General features: G+C 30.5%; 1 protein-coding gene across 3 annotated transcripts in view; it reads left to right on the plus strand.

Moving 5' to 3' along the window:
• The window catches only part of LOC119608342 (kinesin-associated protein 3), a 68,106-nt gene that overhangs the window by 14,706 nt on the left and 33,608 nt on the right, over positions 1-19,792 (plus strand). The window contains exon 1 of one of the 3 annotated variants that reach the window (XM_037962723.1): positions 16,176-17,207. The exons of the other annotated variants lie outside the window; for them this stretch is intronic. Within the exon in view, the coding sequence (XP_037818651.1) occupies positions 17,187-17,207 (21 nt within the window). The 5' untranslated portion in view covers positions 16,176-17,186. Of the gene's footprint in view, positions 1-16,175; positions 17,208-19,792 lie in introns of those variants that run through there. 3 annotated transcript variants of the gene reach the window in all.

Raw genomic sequence — 19,792 nt, forward strand, 5'->3', positions numbered from 1 at the left:
CTATAGTCTAGTCTATAGTCTAGTCTATAGTCTAGTCTATAGTCTAGTCTATAGTCTAGTCTATAGTCTAGTCTATAGTCTAGTCTATAGTCTAGTCTATAGTCTAGTCTATAGTCTAGTCTTTAGTCTAGTCTATAGTCTAGTCTATAGTCTAGTCTATAGTCTAGTCTATAGTCTAGTCTATAGTCTAGTCTATAGTCTAGTCTATAGTCTAGTCTATAGTCTAGTCTATAGTCTAGTCTATAGTCTAGTCTATAGTCTAGTCTATAGTCTAGTCTATAGTCTAGTCTATAGTCTAGTCTATAGTCTAGTCTATAGTCTAGTCTATAGTCTAGTCTATAGTCTAGTCTATAGTCTAGTCTATAGTCTAGTCTATAGTCTAGTCTATAGTCTAGTCTATAGTCTAGTCTATAGTCTAGTCTATAGTCTAGTCTATAGTCTAGTCTATAGTCTAGTCTATAGTCTAGTCTATAGTCTAGTCTATAGAGTCTATAGTCTAGTCTATAGTCATAGTCTATAGTCTAGTCTATAGTCCTAGTCTATAGTCTAGTCTATAGTCTAGTCTATAGTCTAGTCTATAGTCTAGGTCTATAGTCTAGTCTATAGTCTAGTCCTATAGTCTAGTCTATAGTCTAGTCTATAGTCTAGTCTATAGTCTAGTCTATAGTCTAGTCTATAGTCTAGTCTATAGTCTAGTCTATAGTCTAGTCTAATAGTCTAGTCTATAGTCTAGTCTATAGTCTAGTCTATAGTCTAGTCTATAGTCTAGTCTATAGTCTAGTCTATAGTCTAGTCTATAGTCTAGTCTATATCTAGTCTATAGTCTAGTCTATAGTCTAGTCTATAGTCTAGTCTATAGTCTAGTCGATAGTCTAGTCTATAGTCTAGTCTATAGTCTAGTCTATAGTCTAGTCTATAGTCCTAGTCTATAGTCTAGTCTATAGTCTAGTCTATAGTCTAGTCTATAGGTCTAGTCTATAGTCTAGTCTATAGTCTAGTCTATAGTCTAGTCTATAGTCTAGTCTATAGTCTAGTCTATAGTCTAGTCTATAGTCTAGTCTATAGTCCTAGTCTATAGTCTAGTCTATAGTCTAGTCTATAGTCTAGTCTATAGTCTAGTCTATAGTCTAGTCTATAGTCTAGTCTATAGTCTAGTCTATAGTCTAGTCTATAGTCTAGTCTATAGTCTAGTCTATAGTCTAGTCTATAGTCTAGTCTATAGTCTAGTCTATAGTCTAGTCTATAGTCTAGTCTATAGTCTAGTCTATAGTCTAGTCTATAGTCTAGTCTATAGTCTAGTCTATAGTCTAGTCTATAGTTAGTCTAGTCTATAGTCTAGTCTATAGTCTAGTCTATAGTCTAGTCTATAGTCTAGTCTATAGTCTAGTCTATAGTCTAGTCTATAGTCTAGTCTATAGTCTAGTCTATAGTCTAGTCTTAGTCTAGTCTATAGTCTAGTCTATAGTCTAGTCTATAGTCTAGTCTATAGTCTAGTCTATAGTCTAGTCTATAGTCTAGTCTATAGTCTAGTCTATAGTCTAGTCTATAGTCTAGTCTATAGTCCTAGTCTAGTCTAGTCTATAGTCTAGTCTGTAGTCTAGTCTGTTAGTCTAGTCCTGTAGTCTAGTCTATAGTTTATTCTATATTCTAGTCAATAATCTAGTCTATGTCTAGCCTATCTAGGATCTTGAATTTCGAATGTTATTATGATGATATTATTGATCTTGTCTTGCTCTTTCATATTGGATATTTCTGCCCTCATAATGATCAAATAAACATATTTACCCCATAACCAAACCAAGAGTAGTCACTCTGTCCATAGGGTATTCTACCATAATACTTGGCCCCACATTCGAAAAAAAAGAAACAATTGAGTTGGAAAACCTTGTGTTGTGACTATTACATATGTACGACCATATTAAGCAAAAAAAATATAAAATAAAAAAATAAAGTGAAAAACAAACCATATGTCTGCCTCATAACTTTATAATTAATGTGCCGAAATTAATTAAGAAATACACGTCAAATCCATCCATATAAAAAGTCGTACAATGACCAACATACTTATGAAGAAAAATAAAATTCAATACAAAACTGCAAATAAAAAAAATCTAGTTTCAATGTAAAGAAGGTGGTCGATCTAGAGTATAATACTTAGTTTCATTTTATGTTGCTCTGTTTTGTTTTGTTTAATTAACAACATTAATTGTTTTATTTTTGTTATTTTTTGTATGCATTATTAAGTGTTTATTTGTTGTTGGTGGTTTTCTTTAGTTTCCATTTAATCGCTGTTGTGATTGATCCATATTCGTTATATTTGTATGTTTTAATGTGAGATTGAATTTAATTTTCTTTTGCTGTTTGCCAATTTTTTTTCTTGTAACATTTTATTTGACGTTTGGGGTTTGCTTTGAAGTCATAGAAATAAGGCTGTAATACGATTTACAAGTACACCTTACACTATTTGTTATCAGCTTAGGATTAAAGTTACTTTAATCCTACACATATAAAAATCTTTGAAATCGAATGAGAAACAAAAAATGGCAAACGTTTACTTACTCTACTTAAGCCCCCATAGGGCCGCTCCTAAATTCAGTTGTGGGGTTCATTTTCAGACTATAGATTAGACAATAGACTAGACTATAGACTGGACTATAGACTGGACTATAGACTAGACTATAAACTAGACTATAGACTAGACTATACACTAGACTATACACTAGACTATAGACTAGACTATAGACTAGACTATAGACAAGACTATAGACTAGACTATAGACTAGACTATAGACTAGACTATAGACTAGACTATAGACTAGACTATAGACTAGACTATACACTAGACTATACACTAGACTATAGACTAGACTATAGACTAGACTATAGACTAGACTATAGACGAGACTATAGACTAGACTATAGACTAGACTATAGACTAGACTATAGACTAGACTATAGACTAGACTATAGACTAGACTATAGACTAGACTATAGACTAGACTATAGACTAGACTATAGAACGCTAGACGTAACTATAGACTAGACTATAGACTAGACTATAGACTAGACTATAGACTAGACTATAGACTAGACTATAGACTAGCCTATAGACTAGACTATAGACTAGACTATAGACTAGACTATAGACTAGACTATAGACTAGACTACGGACCTAGACTATAGCTAGACTATAGACTGACTATAGACTAGACTATAGACTAGACTAGACTAGACTATAGACTAGACTATAGACTAGACTATAGGACATAGACTGACTAGACTAGACTATAGACTAGATAGACTATAGACTAGACTATAGACTAGACTATAGACTAGACTATAGACTAGACTATAGACTAGACTATAGACTGACTAGACTAGACTATAGACTAGACTATAGACTAGACTATAGACTAACTATAGACTAGACTTATAGACTAGACTATAGACTAGACTTATAGACTAGACTATAGACCTAGACTATAGACTAGACTATAGACTAGACTATAGACTAGACTATAGACTAGACTATACTATAGACTAGACTATAGACTAGACTATAGACTAGACTATAGACTAGACTATAGACTAGACTAGACTATAGACTAGACTATAGACTAGACTATAGACTAGACTATAGACTAGACTATAGACTAGACTATAGACTAGACTATAGACTAGACTATAGACTAGACTATAGACTAGACTATAGACTAGACTATAGACTAGACTATAGACTAGACTATAGACTAGACTATAGACTAGACTATAGACTAGACTATAGACTAGACTATAGACTAGACTATAGACTAGACTATAGACTAGACTATAGACTAGACTATAGACTAGACTATAGACTAGACTATAGACTAGACTATAGACTAGACTATAGACTAGACTATAGACTATATAGACTATATTATGCATTAAAGTTATTTTTATAAATAATTTCGTGGTTAATAATAGCATTTTGATAGCATTGTTATTTTTTTTCAACGCTACGTTACCATGATGACGAAATTTCTAGTTAAATTGTTGTGTTGTTTGTTTACAATACATTAAATTTGTATGTATGTACATATGTATGTGTATACAATTTTGTTAACAATTTACCACCTATTTTGGCCATATACAGCCATATGTATACTTAGTGAGTAACTCTTATACTGTTTCAAAAATGTTATAACCACCAAAGCACACAAAACAAAAGAGGAGGAAAATTATTTTATTACTTTTAAATATGTTGCAGCCTAGATAATGTGGCATGTAACTATGTTTAAGCTTTCATTCATATACCATTTCTAAATGGTTACCCAGAGGAGGCTCCTCCACCCATTCATTTTAAACATTAACATTTTCATTTTGGTTCGTTTTGTTTTATTTTAGTATTTTTTTTTTTTTTTTTTTGGGTGGTTGAAAAATCACTGAATATTTTTGTTGTAAGGTTTATTATTTAAGTTTGTTTGTGTTGTTATAGTTGCTGCACAATAAAACAAACAATTGAATTGTAACTATTTTATTTTATTGTGTGCATTGTTTTAGTTTAGCTTCTGTTGTTCATTGAAAAAAATCAATAAATGTACAAAAAAATATAAAAAAGAAATTATGCAAATGTACATAAAAAGGTATTGAAACATATTGAGTTCAATCTTGTGTACATATGCAATATATTTTTATGTTTTTAGATGCCTAAATGTATGCACTAATGTATTTGGTTGTGAATTGTTTTGGAATTTCAAAAGTTTTAGTGTTGCTGAAGGGTGTTAAAATGTGTATATGTACATATGTATGTAATATGTAGTTGAATTTCAATTTGATGGTCATTGTTTTTAATGGGATCTAAGATTTTTATTAAATTTTTTATTTCGATTGGAAAGGGTGTTTATTAATTCTCTCTCCCTCTAAGCGTTGTCTTAAGACTCTGTATGATCGTTAAAAAAATCATTATTGGATTTAATCAGCATTAATAAATCTCAAGCATGGATAACACAGGCCAACAATGAAAAAGTTTTTTTAAATAATTTACACTAATTCCAGTATTATTTGATAAACGACTGCTATTTTTTTCGGTCCCCGCAGAATAAGTTCTCTACGATACATTCACTTCAGAACAAGAAATCCGAAATTGACATAATTTGTTCTTTATCTTCCAAGATGAGCAGTTATTTCGGGGCGTAGTACATACAAATCTATAGATAACGGTAAGCGAAATTCTTTGTAGTCTTCACTGTTGCCAATTTGACGTTTTTCGCGTCAAATATGACGATTTTGAATCAGCAATTGCGGGAAAAAGGGGTTTTCTAGCGGTTAGCGTTTTTCCCAAGTCAAATTAGTCATTAGTCTAGTCTATAGTCTAGTATATCTAGTCTATAGTCTAGTCTATAGTCTAGTCTATAGTCTAGTCTATAGTCTAGTCTATAGTCTAGTCTATAGTCTAGTCTATAGTCTAGTCTATAGTCTAGTCTATAGTCTAGTCTATAGTCTAGTCTATAGTCTAGTCTATAGTCTAGTCTATAGTCTAGTCTATAGTCTAGTCTATAGTCTAGTCTATAGTCTAGTCTATAGTCTAGTCTATAGTCTAGTCTATAGTCTAGTCTATAGTCTAGTCTATAGTCTAGTCTATAGTCTAGTCTATAGTCTAGTCTATAGTCTAGTCTATAGTCTAGTCTATAGTCTAGTCTATAGTCTAGTCTATAGTCTAGTCTATAGTCTAGTCTATAGTCTAGTCTATAGTCTAGTCTATAGTCTAGTCTATAGTCTAGTCTATAGTCTAGTCTATAGTCTAGTCTATAGTCTAGTCTATAGTCTAGTCTATAGTCTAGTCTATAGTCTAGTCTATAGTCTAGTCTATAGTCTAGTCTATAGTCTAGTCTATAGTCTAGTCTATAGTCTATAGTCTAGTCTATAGTCTAGTATAGTCTAGTCTATAGTCTAGTCTATAGTCTAGTCTATAGTCTAGTCTATAGTCTAGTCTAGTCTAGTCTAGTATATAGTCTAGTCTATAGTCTGGTCTATAGTCTAGTCTATAGTCTAGTCTATAGTCTAGTCTATAGTCTAGTCTATAGTCTAGTCTATAGTCTAGTCTATAGTCTAGTCTATAGTCTGGTCTATAGTCTAGTCTATAGTCTAGTCTATAGTCTAGTCTATAGTCTAGTCTATAGTCTAGTCTATAGTCTAGTCTATAGTCTAGTCTATAGTCTAGTCTATAGTCTAGTCTATAGTCTAGTCTATAGTCGAATCTCTAGTCTAGTCTCTAGTCTAGTCTCTAGTCTAGTTTATAGTCTAGTCTATAGTCTAGTATATGGTCTAGTCTGTAGTCTAGTCTGTAGTCTAGTATATAGTCTAGTCTATACAGGAAATTATGGAAAAATATTGGCAACACTGGTAGTCTTTATTTTCGAATCCTGTACAATTTTGTTTATATTAAATTATTGTCCAGCCAACCCTCGTATCAGCGAATTAGTATTTATCGATATACAAACCAAAAATTTTGTAGAATTAAATTATATTTTGTTTACATCTGGAAATATTTTCGTAAATATTTTGTCCGGTTAAAATTTATTTGTTTTTGAGAAACCAAACAACATGTTTTGTGGGTTGAGTAGATATTTAACAAACAATAATAAACTTCCACCAAAAAATAATATGCGGTCAAAATCACAAATTGTATTTGCAGGAGATGCTAATAAATAATAATAATAAAAATTTAAAAAAATAAAAAAAAAATTAAATGAAGTGTTGTTTGTAATGGTCTAAACCAAGACACTAACATAGACCGGTTTGGCTTGAGGCCCCCCAAAAAATCAAGCAAACATACTTATACAGAGGCTTATGGCAAAAATTCAAAATAAACCTGATGTTTTGTAGTTAATAATATTTAAAGCGTTAATGTTGTTGTTGTTATTTAAAGTTGAAAAATACTATTGGCGGAAGAAAATCATTTTATTAGAATTGATTTTAACCCTACTTTTAACAACAACAAATACCTATATGATTACTATTTTGCTTATGAATCGATATCTCATTGACCTTGTAGCTGCTGCGGATTTTTATTTAGCGGTATTTTTTTATTTCATATATTTATTGGTAGTTATTAATTTGACAGCTAAATTATGAAGTGTTAGATTGTGTTTGTTGAATGTAGTTGAATATTCTCTGAGGTAATAAAGCTTAAGGGGGCTTAAGTCGGTATATGATAAAAAGAATAACAAATATGGTAAAAAAAAGTTTCAAATTTATATTATAATTTTAGTTCTAAACACCTTTGAATTTGGATAATAAATAGCTTTAATTAATAATAATAAAAATATTCTTAACTTTAATTAATTATTCTGGTTTATATAGTTTAGAGGGGACATGTCATCTAACCTATCCCTAGATGACAAAAAAGTTGACAAATTGATTTTACAAATATCAGTTTTGGTTCGTATTTCAACATTAAAACATCGAACGTGTTCATTTGATCGAGTTTTAATACCTAATCAGAGAAGCCATCAAAAGCTTTTATATATGTAAATATATTTAACCGATTTCCAACTTCTAAGAACCTATTTAGGTCTAGTTTTGTAACAATTCTTTTCTCTCTAGATTATGATAAAATGCATAATTATGACAACCATATACATTTATATTTTGTGTACTCAAACGACCCATTTTTGTTCACCCAGTTTTTTTTTTTTTTTTTGTTCATTCACTTTTTGCCTTTAAAAATACTTTAGTCAACAATAAACAATAATTTGCCATTAAGAACGTGCTTATTTTTACTAACTAAAACTTTACTTAATCACAACTGAGAGCTATAAGGAAAAAAGTACTTTAAATAAAGTACCATAACCATTTTTTGCAAGTAACTGTTACTTTGTTTCTTTCTATTTATATTTGCTCCAAGTACTTTTTTTGATATTTTCTGTTAGTTTTACGTACAACAAACTTTCAAGGCTTTTTTAAAGTAAAAACTTTATTTCTGTGTACTTTGTTGAAAGCACAAATAAACGAATAAATAAAATAAAAAGCAAAGTTCTTAAATTTAATGCATTTGGCAAATATGTATTTAACATTTACTTTTTTGTTCAATTCGATTCATTAATGTTGCTTTGTTATTAGTACAAGGAGGCACAGTGGGATGAGGAGAGAAAAAATATGAAAAAAGATAAAAAATATGAAAGACTATAGACTAGACTATAGACTAGACTATAGTCTAGACTATAGACTAGACAATAGACTAGACAATAGACTAGACAATAGACTAGACAATAGACTAGACAATAGACTAGACTATAGACTAGACTATAGACTAGACTATAGACTAGACTATAGACTAGACTATAGACTAGACTATAGACTAGACTATAGACTAGACTATAGACTAGACTATAGACTAGACTATAGACTAGACTATAGACTAGACTATAGACTAGACTATAGACTAGACTATAGACTAGACTATGACTAGACTATAGACTAGACTATAGACTAGACTATAGACTAGACTATAGACTAGACTATAGACTAGACTATAGACTAGACTAGAGACTAGACTATAGACTAGACTATAGACTAGACTATAGACTAGACTATAGACTAGACTATAGACTAGACTATAGACTAGACTATAGACTAGACTATAGACTAGACTAGACTAGACTATAGACTAGACTATAGACTAGACTATAGACTAGACTATAGACTAGACTATAGGACTAGACTATAGACTAGACTAGACTATAGACTAGACTATAGACTAGACTATAGACTAGACTATAGACTAGACTATAGACTAGACTATAGACTAGACTATAGACTAGACTATAGACTAGACTATAGACTAGACTATAGACTAGACTATAGACTAGACTATAGACTAGACTATAGACTAGACTATAGACTAGACTATAGACTAGACTAGACTATAGACTAGACTATAGACTTAGACTATAGACTAGACTATAGACTAGACTATAGACTAGACTATAGACTAGACTATAGACTAGACTATAGACTAGACTATAGACTAGACTATAGACTAGACATAGACTAGACTATAGACTAGACTATAGACTAGACTATAGACTAGACTATATAGACTAGACTATAGACTAGACTATAAGACTAGACTATAGACTAACTATAGACTAGACTAGAGACTAGACTATAGACTAGACTATAGACTAGACTATAGACTAGACTATAGACTAGACTATAGACTAGACTATAGATAGACTATAGACTAGACTATAAGACTAGACTATAGACTAGACTATAGACTAGACTATAGACTAGACTATAGACTAGACTATAGACTAGACTATAGACTAGACTATAGACTAGACTATAGACTAGACTAGACTATAGACTAGACTATAGACTAGACTATAGACTAGACTATAGACTAGACTATAGACTAGACTATAGACTAGACTATAGACACTATAGACTATAGACTAGACTATAGACTAGACTATAGACTAGACTATAGTCTAGACTATAATCTAGACTATAGACTAGACTATAAACTAGACTATAGACTAGACTATAGACTAGACTATAGACTAGACTATAGACTAGACTATAGACTAGACTATAGACTAGACTATAGACTAGACTATAGACTAGACTATAGACTAGACTATAGACTAGACTATAGTCTAGACTATAGACTAGACTATAGACTAGACTATAGACTAGACTATAGACTAGACTATAGACTAGACTATAGACTAGACTATAGACTAGACTATAGACTAGACTATAGACTATAGACTAGACTATAGACTAGACTATAGACTAGACTATAGACTAGACTATAGACTAGACTATAGACTATAGACTAGACTATAGACTAGACTATAGACTAGACTATAGACTAGACTATAGACTAGACTATAGACTAGACTATAGACTAGACTATAGACTAGACTATAGACTAGACTATAGACTAGACTATAGACTAGACTATAGACTAGACTATAGACTAGACTATAGACTAGACTATAGACTAGACTATAGACTAGACTATAGACTAGACTAGACTATAGACTAGACTAGACTATAGACTAGACTATAGACTAGACTATAGACTAGACTAGACTATAGACTAGACTATAGACTAGACTATAGACTAGACTAGACTATAGACTAGACTATAGACTAGACTATAGACTAGACTATAGACTAGACTATAGACTAGACTATAGACTAGACTATAGACTAGACTATAGACTAGACTATAGACTAGACTATAGACTAGACTATAGACTAGACTATAGACTAGACTATAGACTAGACTATAGACTAGACTATAGACTAGACTATAGACTAGACTATAGACTAGACTATAGACTAGACTATAGACTAGACTATAGACTAGACTATAGACTAGACTATAGACTAGACTATAGACTAGACTATAGACTAGACTATAGACTAGACTATAGACTAGACTATAGACTAGACTATAGACTAGACTATAGACTAGACTATAGACTAGACTATAGACTAGACTATAGACTATAGACTAGACTATAGACTAGACTATAGACTAGACTATAGACTAGACTATAGACTAGACTATAGACTAGACTATAGACTAGACTATAGACTAGACTATAGACTAGACTATAGACTAGACTATAGACTAGACTATAGACTAGACTATAGACTAGACTATAGACTAGACTATAGACTAGACTATAGACTAGACTATAGACTAGACTATAGACTATACTATAGACTTGGCCACACTGCTTTATTTTTACAATTTGTTGACGGTTGAAATAATCTGATTAAAATTTCTCAGTTCGACCCACTATGTAATAAATGATTAATCATTGTTTTCTCTACAATTCATTTCTCTGTATGTATTTTAACTTAAAATTTCCATATGAAAAAAATTCAATTATTTATTTAACCCTTTTTTACACTAAATCAAACACACTGTCTCTCATAGTAGAAGTGTGTGCGTGGAGCTAGTGGATACGAAACCCAGCAGTTTTAAAAACAACCATTGTGTCTACCTTTACAGTAATTATCACTCGCATTAATAACTTGAACAACTCTAATATGACTCCATTATATCGTTTATTCTAAAAAGTTAAGTCAATTGATTACTTAACATATACCAAGTAATCTAGCAAGGAGTTATTAGTCACTTTACTAACCTCAAGTAATGTGAAATGTAGTCATTCAAAACCTGTTCACATTACACGTCAGAAAGTTAAAAAAGGAATTTTAACCAGAACTGTTGGGTTTTAAGCCGCCTGTCATTGTTGTGGGGGTTGCGTATATGAAAGATGACTAAAGTAATAAAATTCTTTATGTTTAATTAATTTAGTAGAAAAAATATAAATAAATGAAATTCTTTTTTTTTTTTTCATTTTATTTCATTCATAAATGACACATATGTTGATATTCATGCTGTTGTCATTGTTGTTTTTGGTGGGTTGGTGGTTGACTTATTTACATACAAACATAATAAACATTATACATAGATTTATATTAAATTTTTCAAAAAAGAAAAATAAATACATATTTCCTTTTATTAAAAAAGAGTAAAATATGTCTAGTATAGTCATCGTAGTAATACAAGTTTTATAGCAAAATATAGAAGAGAGTATGTACCTCTTTTTATAATATAAACGCATTTACAGTAATCCCTCGTTTAACATTAATAAATTGTTAGATGCTTTTAAAAGCTTATTATTATCTAAATAAACTTTTGTTTAATATTAACTTCGATTTAGCTGGTTTTTCATTTATCGTATTCTATAATTATGTTAAACGAGGGAATACTGTAAGTATGAATATCATTTTCTATATGTATTGTTGTATGCCACCAGCTACACTTGTTACAAAAGTAAAACAACCACAACAACACTTATCCAAAATACATATCCATAATCATTTAGTTTAGCTTAAACATTTTACGAAAATACAGGGAAGGAGTCCACTTTTGAGCGAATAAATTTATTAAAATTAAATTTATTAAAATTTCAGGAAATACTTTATGTGATTTGTATTCTAAATGACTCAAATTATAAATAATATGTTTGCTCCCATCAAGTACAACTAATTGTTAACGACGCCACCCTAAACAATGATTAATTTATTTCAAACTTCTTATCTTAATTTTATAAAAAAATAAAATTTTTAACGAATTCAAATGTGTCAAACCGGTTAAAGTTTTTAAATAACATACATCACTGATTATGTCTTTCTGTGAGAACTAATCGGTACTTCTAAGAATTGGAATTAGATCAGTAATTGACATATCAGAAATAAAATAATATAAAGTCTAACTAAACCGGTGTTGACAAACTTTGATCGAAATCATGATATTACTAAGCGAAGATCCAATTCAAAGAAGAAGAAGATGTCAATATACATACATACATACATACATACATACATACATACATACATACATACATACATACATACATACATACATACATACATACATACATACATACATACATACATACATACATACATACATACATACATACATACATACATACATACATACATACATACATACATACATACATACATACATAAGTATGTGTACTTTAGGTGCAATATTACACAGAAAAAAATGGAATTCAAAATCAAACAAAAAATTCATAAAGTCAAGTATTTTTTTTACTAAAATAGGACCTATCACGAAATTCGTAAAATCAAGTACTCAAATTCGTAAATTCTTTATTGAAAAAATTTCAGGATTTTTCTTATTAAAATAATATACTATTTACGAAAAACATTAATAAATAATCGCAACATTTCCAAACAATTATTTTACTGAAACAATAACACAAGTTATTAGTATTTGTACTGAAATTCAAGCAAATAGGTTATCTGAAACAGTTAAATTATTTATTGTATTTTGGCAGTAATAATAAGCAAAATTTTTTATTGAATCTATAAAAATTTTGTTAAAAAATATATACTAAGTTTTAACAAAAATTTTACAAAAAATATTTAAAACTAAAAGTAGTAAAAAAAATTACATATACATATACTTACAACATTTTTAAGAAAACGTTTCTAATTCTAGAAACTATTATTTTGTACTGTGAAAACTGAAACACTTATACATTAAATGTTATAAACCAAATAAGAATTATATCAATTCATTTTAGTACATTCCAAAACTGGTTTTATTTTTGTATTCCATATGCTGACATAAAAATAAAACTCAAACAAAAACATTTATTGAATCAGTAACAATATTTACTGAAAATTAAATTTATTTCAATAAAGTGTTTGTTAGAAAATATTTTCCTTCTGTGTGAACATCAAACAAATTCGTTATAACCCAAATAAAAATATTTATAAAAATCGAAATTAAATTTAAGCAAACGATTGTTAAGAAAAAAATTGTGCATATTTTTTTCTGTGTAACTTCTTGTAAAGTCGGTTTAAAATTATGCCGGCTAATAAAGAATTCTTCTTTCTTCATAAAATTTTTGAATAGAAAACTAAGTATTAGATAAGCGGACATGGACTTTTATGCCATCAACATTGAACATAGAATCCGAATCCGTCTGATAGAAGCATTGAACTAATCCTAGTCCATACGTAGAGAAATCGAATGTTTTATGTGGACACCTGCCAAACGGCCTATTTAACGGTGGTACTTTTGTTCTTGAGTGGTGCTTTGAGCGCCTGTTGTGCGCTGCAGTGCCTCAGGTGCGAATCGAACCCACCACTTCCGGTCTACCAGACTAGAAGACTAACCACTAACCTACCGGAGAGCACAGGCGGCAATTTAATTCACCTGGTCCATGTACAATATCTTTGTCGTGTACTTGCTAATCCAATATGAACATTGATGCCCCGTTGCTTCACATCCGAGAAGCAAAAGCATTACTCTCTTTTACAATCAAGCAAATGGGATGGTGTCTATTGAATACATAGAGAGGTAAATGTTGGACCGAAATAAAAATCCATAAGAAATTCTGGTATGAACAAAGTAAACCCTGAACATACCCTACAAAGTGGTAAGATACCTTACATTCATCAGCATTCAACCCTCATTTATACGACACATTCAAGAGAAAACTCTCAATATGCGTGAGTGAGGCCGGCATACCCCTTCATACATTCCATATCTGACCATTTGACACCAAACCATTTCCAACACTTAGTCCCACAATGGAATCTGTTGTCTTTTCGGCAACAGAACCGAACTTATCCCGAAATATAGATTTCACAGTTTATCAATCCTTTTATAGTCCAGGCAGATAGAGGTAGCACCTCTATCCTTCGGTTTGCATTAACACCAAAATAAGGGAATATTCATCGAGATAACATCTAGAGGAAGTCCAAACGTACAGGGAACCATTCATGGATTTTGTTTTGTGTCAATTCTCTTGCCTCTAGGGCACTTTAAAGTACATAACTTATCAAAGCATATAAACTAGGGTGATCGACTCGATTTTTCAACCGGTTTTAAAACCGTTTTTTTCTGCTTTACCAGTGTAGGTTTTTTCTTAATGTTGATTTTTCGAATATCGAATAACCCGGTTTTTTCACTTTTTAAAAACCGGTTTCGGATACTTTTATTTGCTTTGTATTCAAAGATTATTTAAATGAAATTTTTAAGTAAATAATAATACAGCTAAATTTTAAAAATATGAATGATTTTCCTAATTAATTAAAAAAATTTATTTGTAAAATTGATAACAGTTTGATAAAATTTTATCAATCTTAAGATTATATTCCAATTACAATAATTAATTTACGGCTGAAATTTTATGGAAGTGTTGGAATGCCTATGCAAATTTCCTAAACAGGGCTTTTAAAATAAGCTAGGATTTCATAGTAGTGCTGTAATATTCTACTACTTTTGATTACTCAATACTACTCAATACTTTTCGTTTGGGTACTCAATACTACTCGATACTTTTAACGGTTTTATTTTAAATTAAAAACGAGGAATTTTTCCTTTTTTTAAGTAAAGTTAGACCAGACATCACACCTCTTTTGAGACATTTTATGTTTTTAGATAGCGTCGATAAATATTTGTAACTTTTTAACTATTATTGCAGTGTTTAAATTATTTTTACATTGATTTGATATTGCTAAGAGTTGCATTTCTAATAATGATATGGTCTATATTAGATTTTAGAGCTGTATTTTTTCGCATCATAGCCGTTAAATTTAAATAAGTTAAATCCATATACAAGTCTGAAAGTATTGAGTAACTACTTTTTAGTATTGAGTACCCAAAAAATAGGGCAAATACTCGATACTCGATACCCACTACTCAATACTTTAACAGCACTATTTCATAGTACCTTATGTTTAACAGAAGTGTCCCACTTTTTTCCTAATTTTTTTATATTAATGAAATAATGTAAATCAGACGACTAGATCTACAGTTATAATCTTTTAAACTGTTAAAAATCATTTCGGGCCATGTTTTATTAATCAAATTTAAACATAAACATTAAGTTTTTCAAATTAAAATATATTTTTTTATTTATAATGAAAAACCGGTTAACCGGTTTTTTCTGAATTTGAAAAATATCAACCGGTTTTTTTTAAATGTCAACTATTCGAACTATTCGAAAACCGGTTTTTGGAAAATGTCGAATAATCGATCACCCTAATATAAACACACATCCTTATCCTTATCAATCCTTACAAACTGTAACGGATGTAGTTTTGTATCAGATCTCTTGCCTCCAGGGCACTTTAAAACTCAGATCTTATCAAAACATAGAAACACTCATTCCAGTATTAACATATTTTAAAGGTTCCTTCCCAATTGTTGACGTTTTTAAATTTGTTTTGTTTTATTTTGCAGCTCGAGCCTCGTTATTTGACTTATGAGCAATTTTAAACGCATTTAATAACCAGTATTACAGCTCTGCTCAAAAATAGACATACTCACAAAGACAACGGACAGACAGACGACACCAGTTTTCGGTTTTTGTCAGCCACCAGCCAAGTATTGTGGCCATATGACAAATATCTCATTTATTTTTTTTTTACTTGTTTATTATTATTATTACTTTTTTTGCAAATAAAAAACACTTTGTTGTTGATCTTCTCTCATGTGTTTTGTTTAAATTTGCTGCTTGTTTGCTGGCTTTATTATTATTTTTGTCGTTTTTTTTTTTTTTTTTTTTTTGTTGGAAAACTAGTATGAGAAAAAATTTAGTTTTTAAGTCAGTATCTCAGAAACTTTCAACTTGAAAACATACATACTTTGCAAAAAATTAAAATAAGAAAATAATAACAAATAAAAAAAGTTAAATAGTGTTTAATAATAAAACGAGTATTTAAAGTATTTGATGTAGTTAAAACGCCAAGTTAACCACACTTAAAGTTACGGTAGTTTTTTATTTTGTTGCAAATGCAAATACGAATACTTACACAAACATGTTACGCTAATGATTAACGTTTTGTTTATGTTTTTCTTGATGTTGTTGTTGTTATTTTTAGACATGGCGATTATGTTACAACAAAAAATAAAACAGTTGTAATTAAATAATAACAATAGTTGTTGTTGTAGCATGTATGTAAATTTACTTATGTACCTACATACTCTCCTACTTATTACATTGTTGACTTTTTATTAATTGTGTTTTTTTCTTCGTTGGGCACCACTTTATGATCAGTGATCACTGTTGACAGCAGGTGTCAAATTACTAAACATCGTAATTAATAAGTGAAACAAGAAAAAATAATAGAAAAATTATATAAATTTGAATAAATACGAAAAATTATAAAAAAATTTTAAAAATTATATAATTTATATAAAAATTACTAAGAATTAAATGCATAAAATAGAAAAAAATTAATTAAACAACAAAAATTATTAAGAATTATTAAAAGAATTGTATATGATGTCATTTTGATGAATTTGTTGGAAAAAAATCCATGAATTCTTAATGAATTTGAAATGTTTAAACTCAAGTGTGTGTGTTTGTGTCAAATTTGTGTTCTAATTTTATGAATTATTTAAAACAAAACAAGTCCAAGACAACATTTGCACTTGTTTGTTGATGATAACCTTTTATTAGACCCACTGTGTCATTGAGATTTTTCTGAATATCGCAAAAAAAAATATTATCAAAATATTTGAAATCAAAGCAATTTTATGCAATCCCAGTGTTAAATATCAATTATAAAAGTTGTTGTGTTTTTTTTTGTTTTTATTTTATTAAAAATTTTCAATAATGGGAAAATTACCTGTAGCGGTAAGTGTGTGTTTTTATTACTTACATATTTTACGGTTTTATATTTCTTTATTATTTTTTTATCATTTAAATTTAATACTTTCGTATAATATATTTTGCTAAATGAATTGATAAAAAGTTTTTTGGTTTTTGGTATAATTATTACGTTAATCAATTAGGCGTGAAAAATTGATAACCACTTTACGTTCTATTTGCGTTTTTCATTCTTATCGGTCATTGAAAGACGACCGGACATAAAGTCCAATTAATTTGGAAATGTTTTTCAGGGGGAAGGTGATCAGCCAGTTTTAAAGCAACAATAACGGGCAGTTTTGCGTACTCAAAACCAATTATTTTAGTCGATCAGATAGATAGATAGATAGATAGATAGATAGATAGATAGATAGATAGATAGATAGATAGATAGATAGATAGATAGATAGATAGATAGATAGATAGATAGATAGGATAGATAGAGATGATAGATAGATGATAGATAGATCGATAGCTAGATAGTCGCTCGATAGCTCGCTCGCTCGCTCGCTCGCTAGCTCGCTCGCTCGCTCGCTCGCTCTCTCGCTCGCTCGCTCGCGCTCGCTCTCGCTCGCTCGCTCGCTCGCTCGCTCGCTCGCTCGCTCTCGCTCGCTCGCTCGCTCGCTCGCTCGCTCGCTCGCTCGCTCGCTCGCTCGCTCGCTCGCTCGCTCGCTCGCTCTCGCTCGCTCGCTCGCTCGCTCTCTCGCTCGCTCTCTCGCTCGCTCGCTCGCTCGCTCGCTCGCTCGCTCGCTGCTGCTCGCTCGCTCGCTCGCTCCTCGCTCGCTCGCTCGCTCGCTCGCTCGCTCGCTCTCGCTCGCTCGCTCGCTCGCTCGCTCTCTCGCTCGCTCGCTCGCTCGCTCGCTCGCTCGCTCGCTCTCTCGCTCTCTCGCTCGCTCGCTCGCTCGCTCGCTCGCTCGCTCGCTCGCTCGCTCGCCGCCTTCCCCCGTGTTGTCCCCCTGCGGTTCTCCTTTTTCCCTCTTTGTCCTGCCCTTGCCCTCCTTCCTCCTTTCCCTTTCCTTCTCGCTTTCCCCTCCCTCCGCTTTTTGTCTCGCCTTTTGCTCCGTGTCTGTCCTTCGTTTTGCTTTCCGCTCCCCTCCCCCTGTCTTTTCTTGCCCCCCCTTCTCCCTCGCCCCTTCTTATTCTTTTAGCATTTTTACTATTATGCTTCTTATTTAACAAGTGTTTTTAATTTTTTTAATAACAGTGGCAAAATAATAAAAATTAAAACTAATTTAAGATAAATCATTAAAAAACTCTTAATAAATTAACAATAATAATTTCGAGGATTACATCATGTTTACGAAAAAAATACAAAATCGTTTATTTAAAATAAAACTTGTTGAATTTTGCTAAAAATAAAAAAAAAACCAAACGTGAAATATTAAATTAAAAAAAACATAAATAAATATTAAAGAGAGGTCATTTGTTTAATAAAAAAAACAAATTATATTTTAAAAACAAAGAACCAAAACAAACCAAAAAAAAAAAAAAAATAATTTTATGCTTTTTAAACTATTTGACGTTAAATTGTCTCCACTAAGGGCTTTTGACTTTTAGTTCTATAAAAGACAACAATAAAAATATATATGTATATATAATTCCAAAAAATTTTACAAATTAAGAATGACGCATAATTAACTTTAAAAAGGCAACAACAATACAACAAAGACAGATAGATAGATACACTCATCATCAATATTAAAACAACACCAGTGCCAACCACACCATTTAAGATTAATTCTTAAAGTGTGGGTTGTATGATTTTTTTGTATTTTCATTTTAATTTTTCTTTCAATATTTTTTTTTATTTAACGTAGTAAAGTTAAATGATGCCAAAAATTTGTATAAATTATTTTTTTGTTTATTTTTATCAAGATAATCATCATTATCATACATTTAATTATACATTAAGGGTATTCATAGTTTGGTGGCATATGTCACTCAGTCTACTTTCCTTTAAAACGTCTTAAAGTTTTTATATATGTATTGTCGTATGCAATTTTTTTATTATTTATTTAATCATCCATATTCTTTGCCATAAACTAGTTATGCAATTTTTGAACATTTAATTGTTATAAATTACCAATTTTGATTTATGATATTTTTTTTTTTAATTTAACCTTTGACATCGATATCTTGTTTTAATGAGGTTAATGTTTGCATTTAAAAAAACATAATTTTCTTTTCTGTTTTTGACAATAAATTTATAATAACTTTTGGCATGTTTCTTGAATTAGCTTTTGGCAATTTATTTAAATTTTATTTTGATAAATTGTTTTTGACCATAAGAGTAATTATAATTTTAACGCTTTCAAAATAAAAAAGCAATTAATTTTTTTATTTAATTAAAATGCAATAAAAATTTTGGTGTGGTTTATCGTATGAAGATTAAAACTTAACTTTGTGAATGAAAGTTATTTTATGTGAGATTAGAGAAAACTAAATTAAATTGAAATCTCGAAATATTGGTTATAGACTTTTCTATAGTTTTGACTATAAACTATTTTATAGCCTTGAGTTGACTATAGACTATTTCAAGTGTCCACTATTGACTATTTTATAGACCCGACTAG

This window comes from Lucilia sericata, unplaced genomic scaffold (genome assembly GCF_015586225.1).
Source record: "Lucilia sericata isolate MDLA Ls3-8-SP2 unplaced genomic scaffold, ASM1558622v1 Contig000823F_arrow, whole genome shotgun sequence".
Lineage (NCBI taxonomy): Eukaryota > Metazoa > Arthropoda > Insecta > Diptera > Calliphoridae > Lucilia > Lucilia sericata.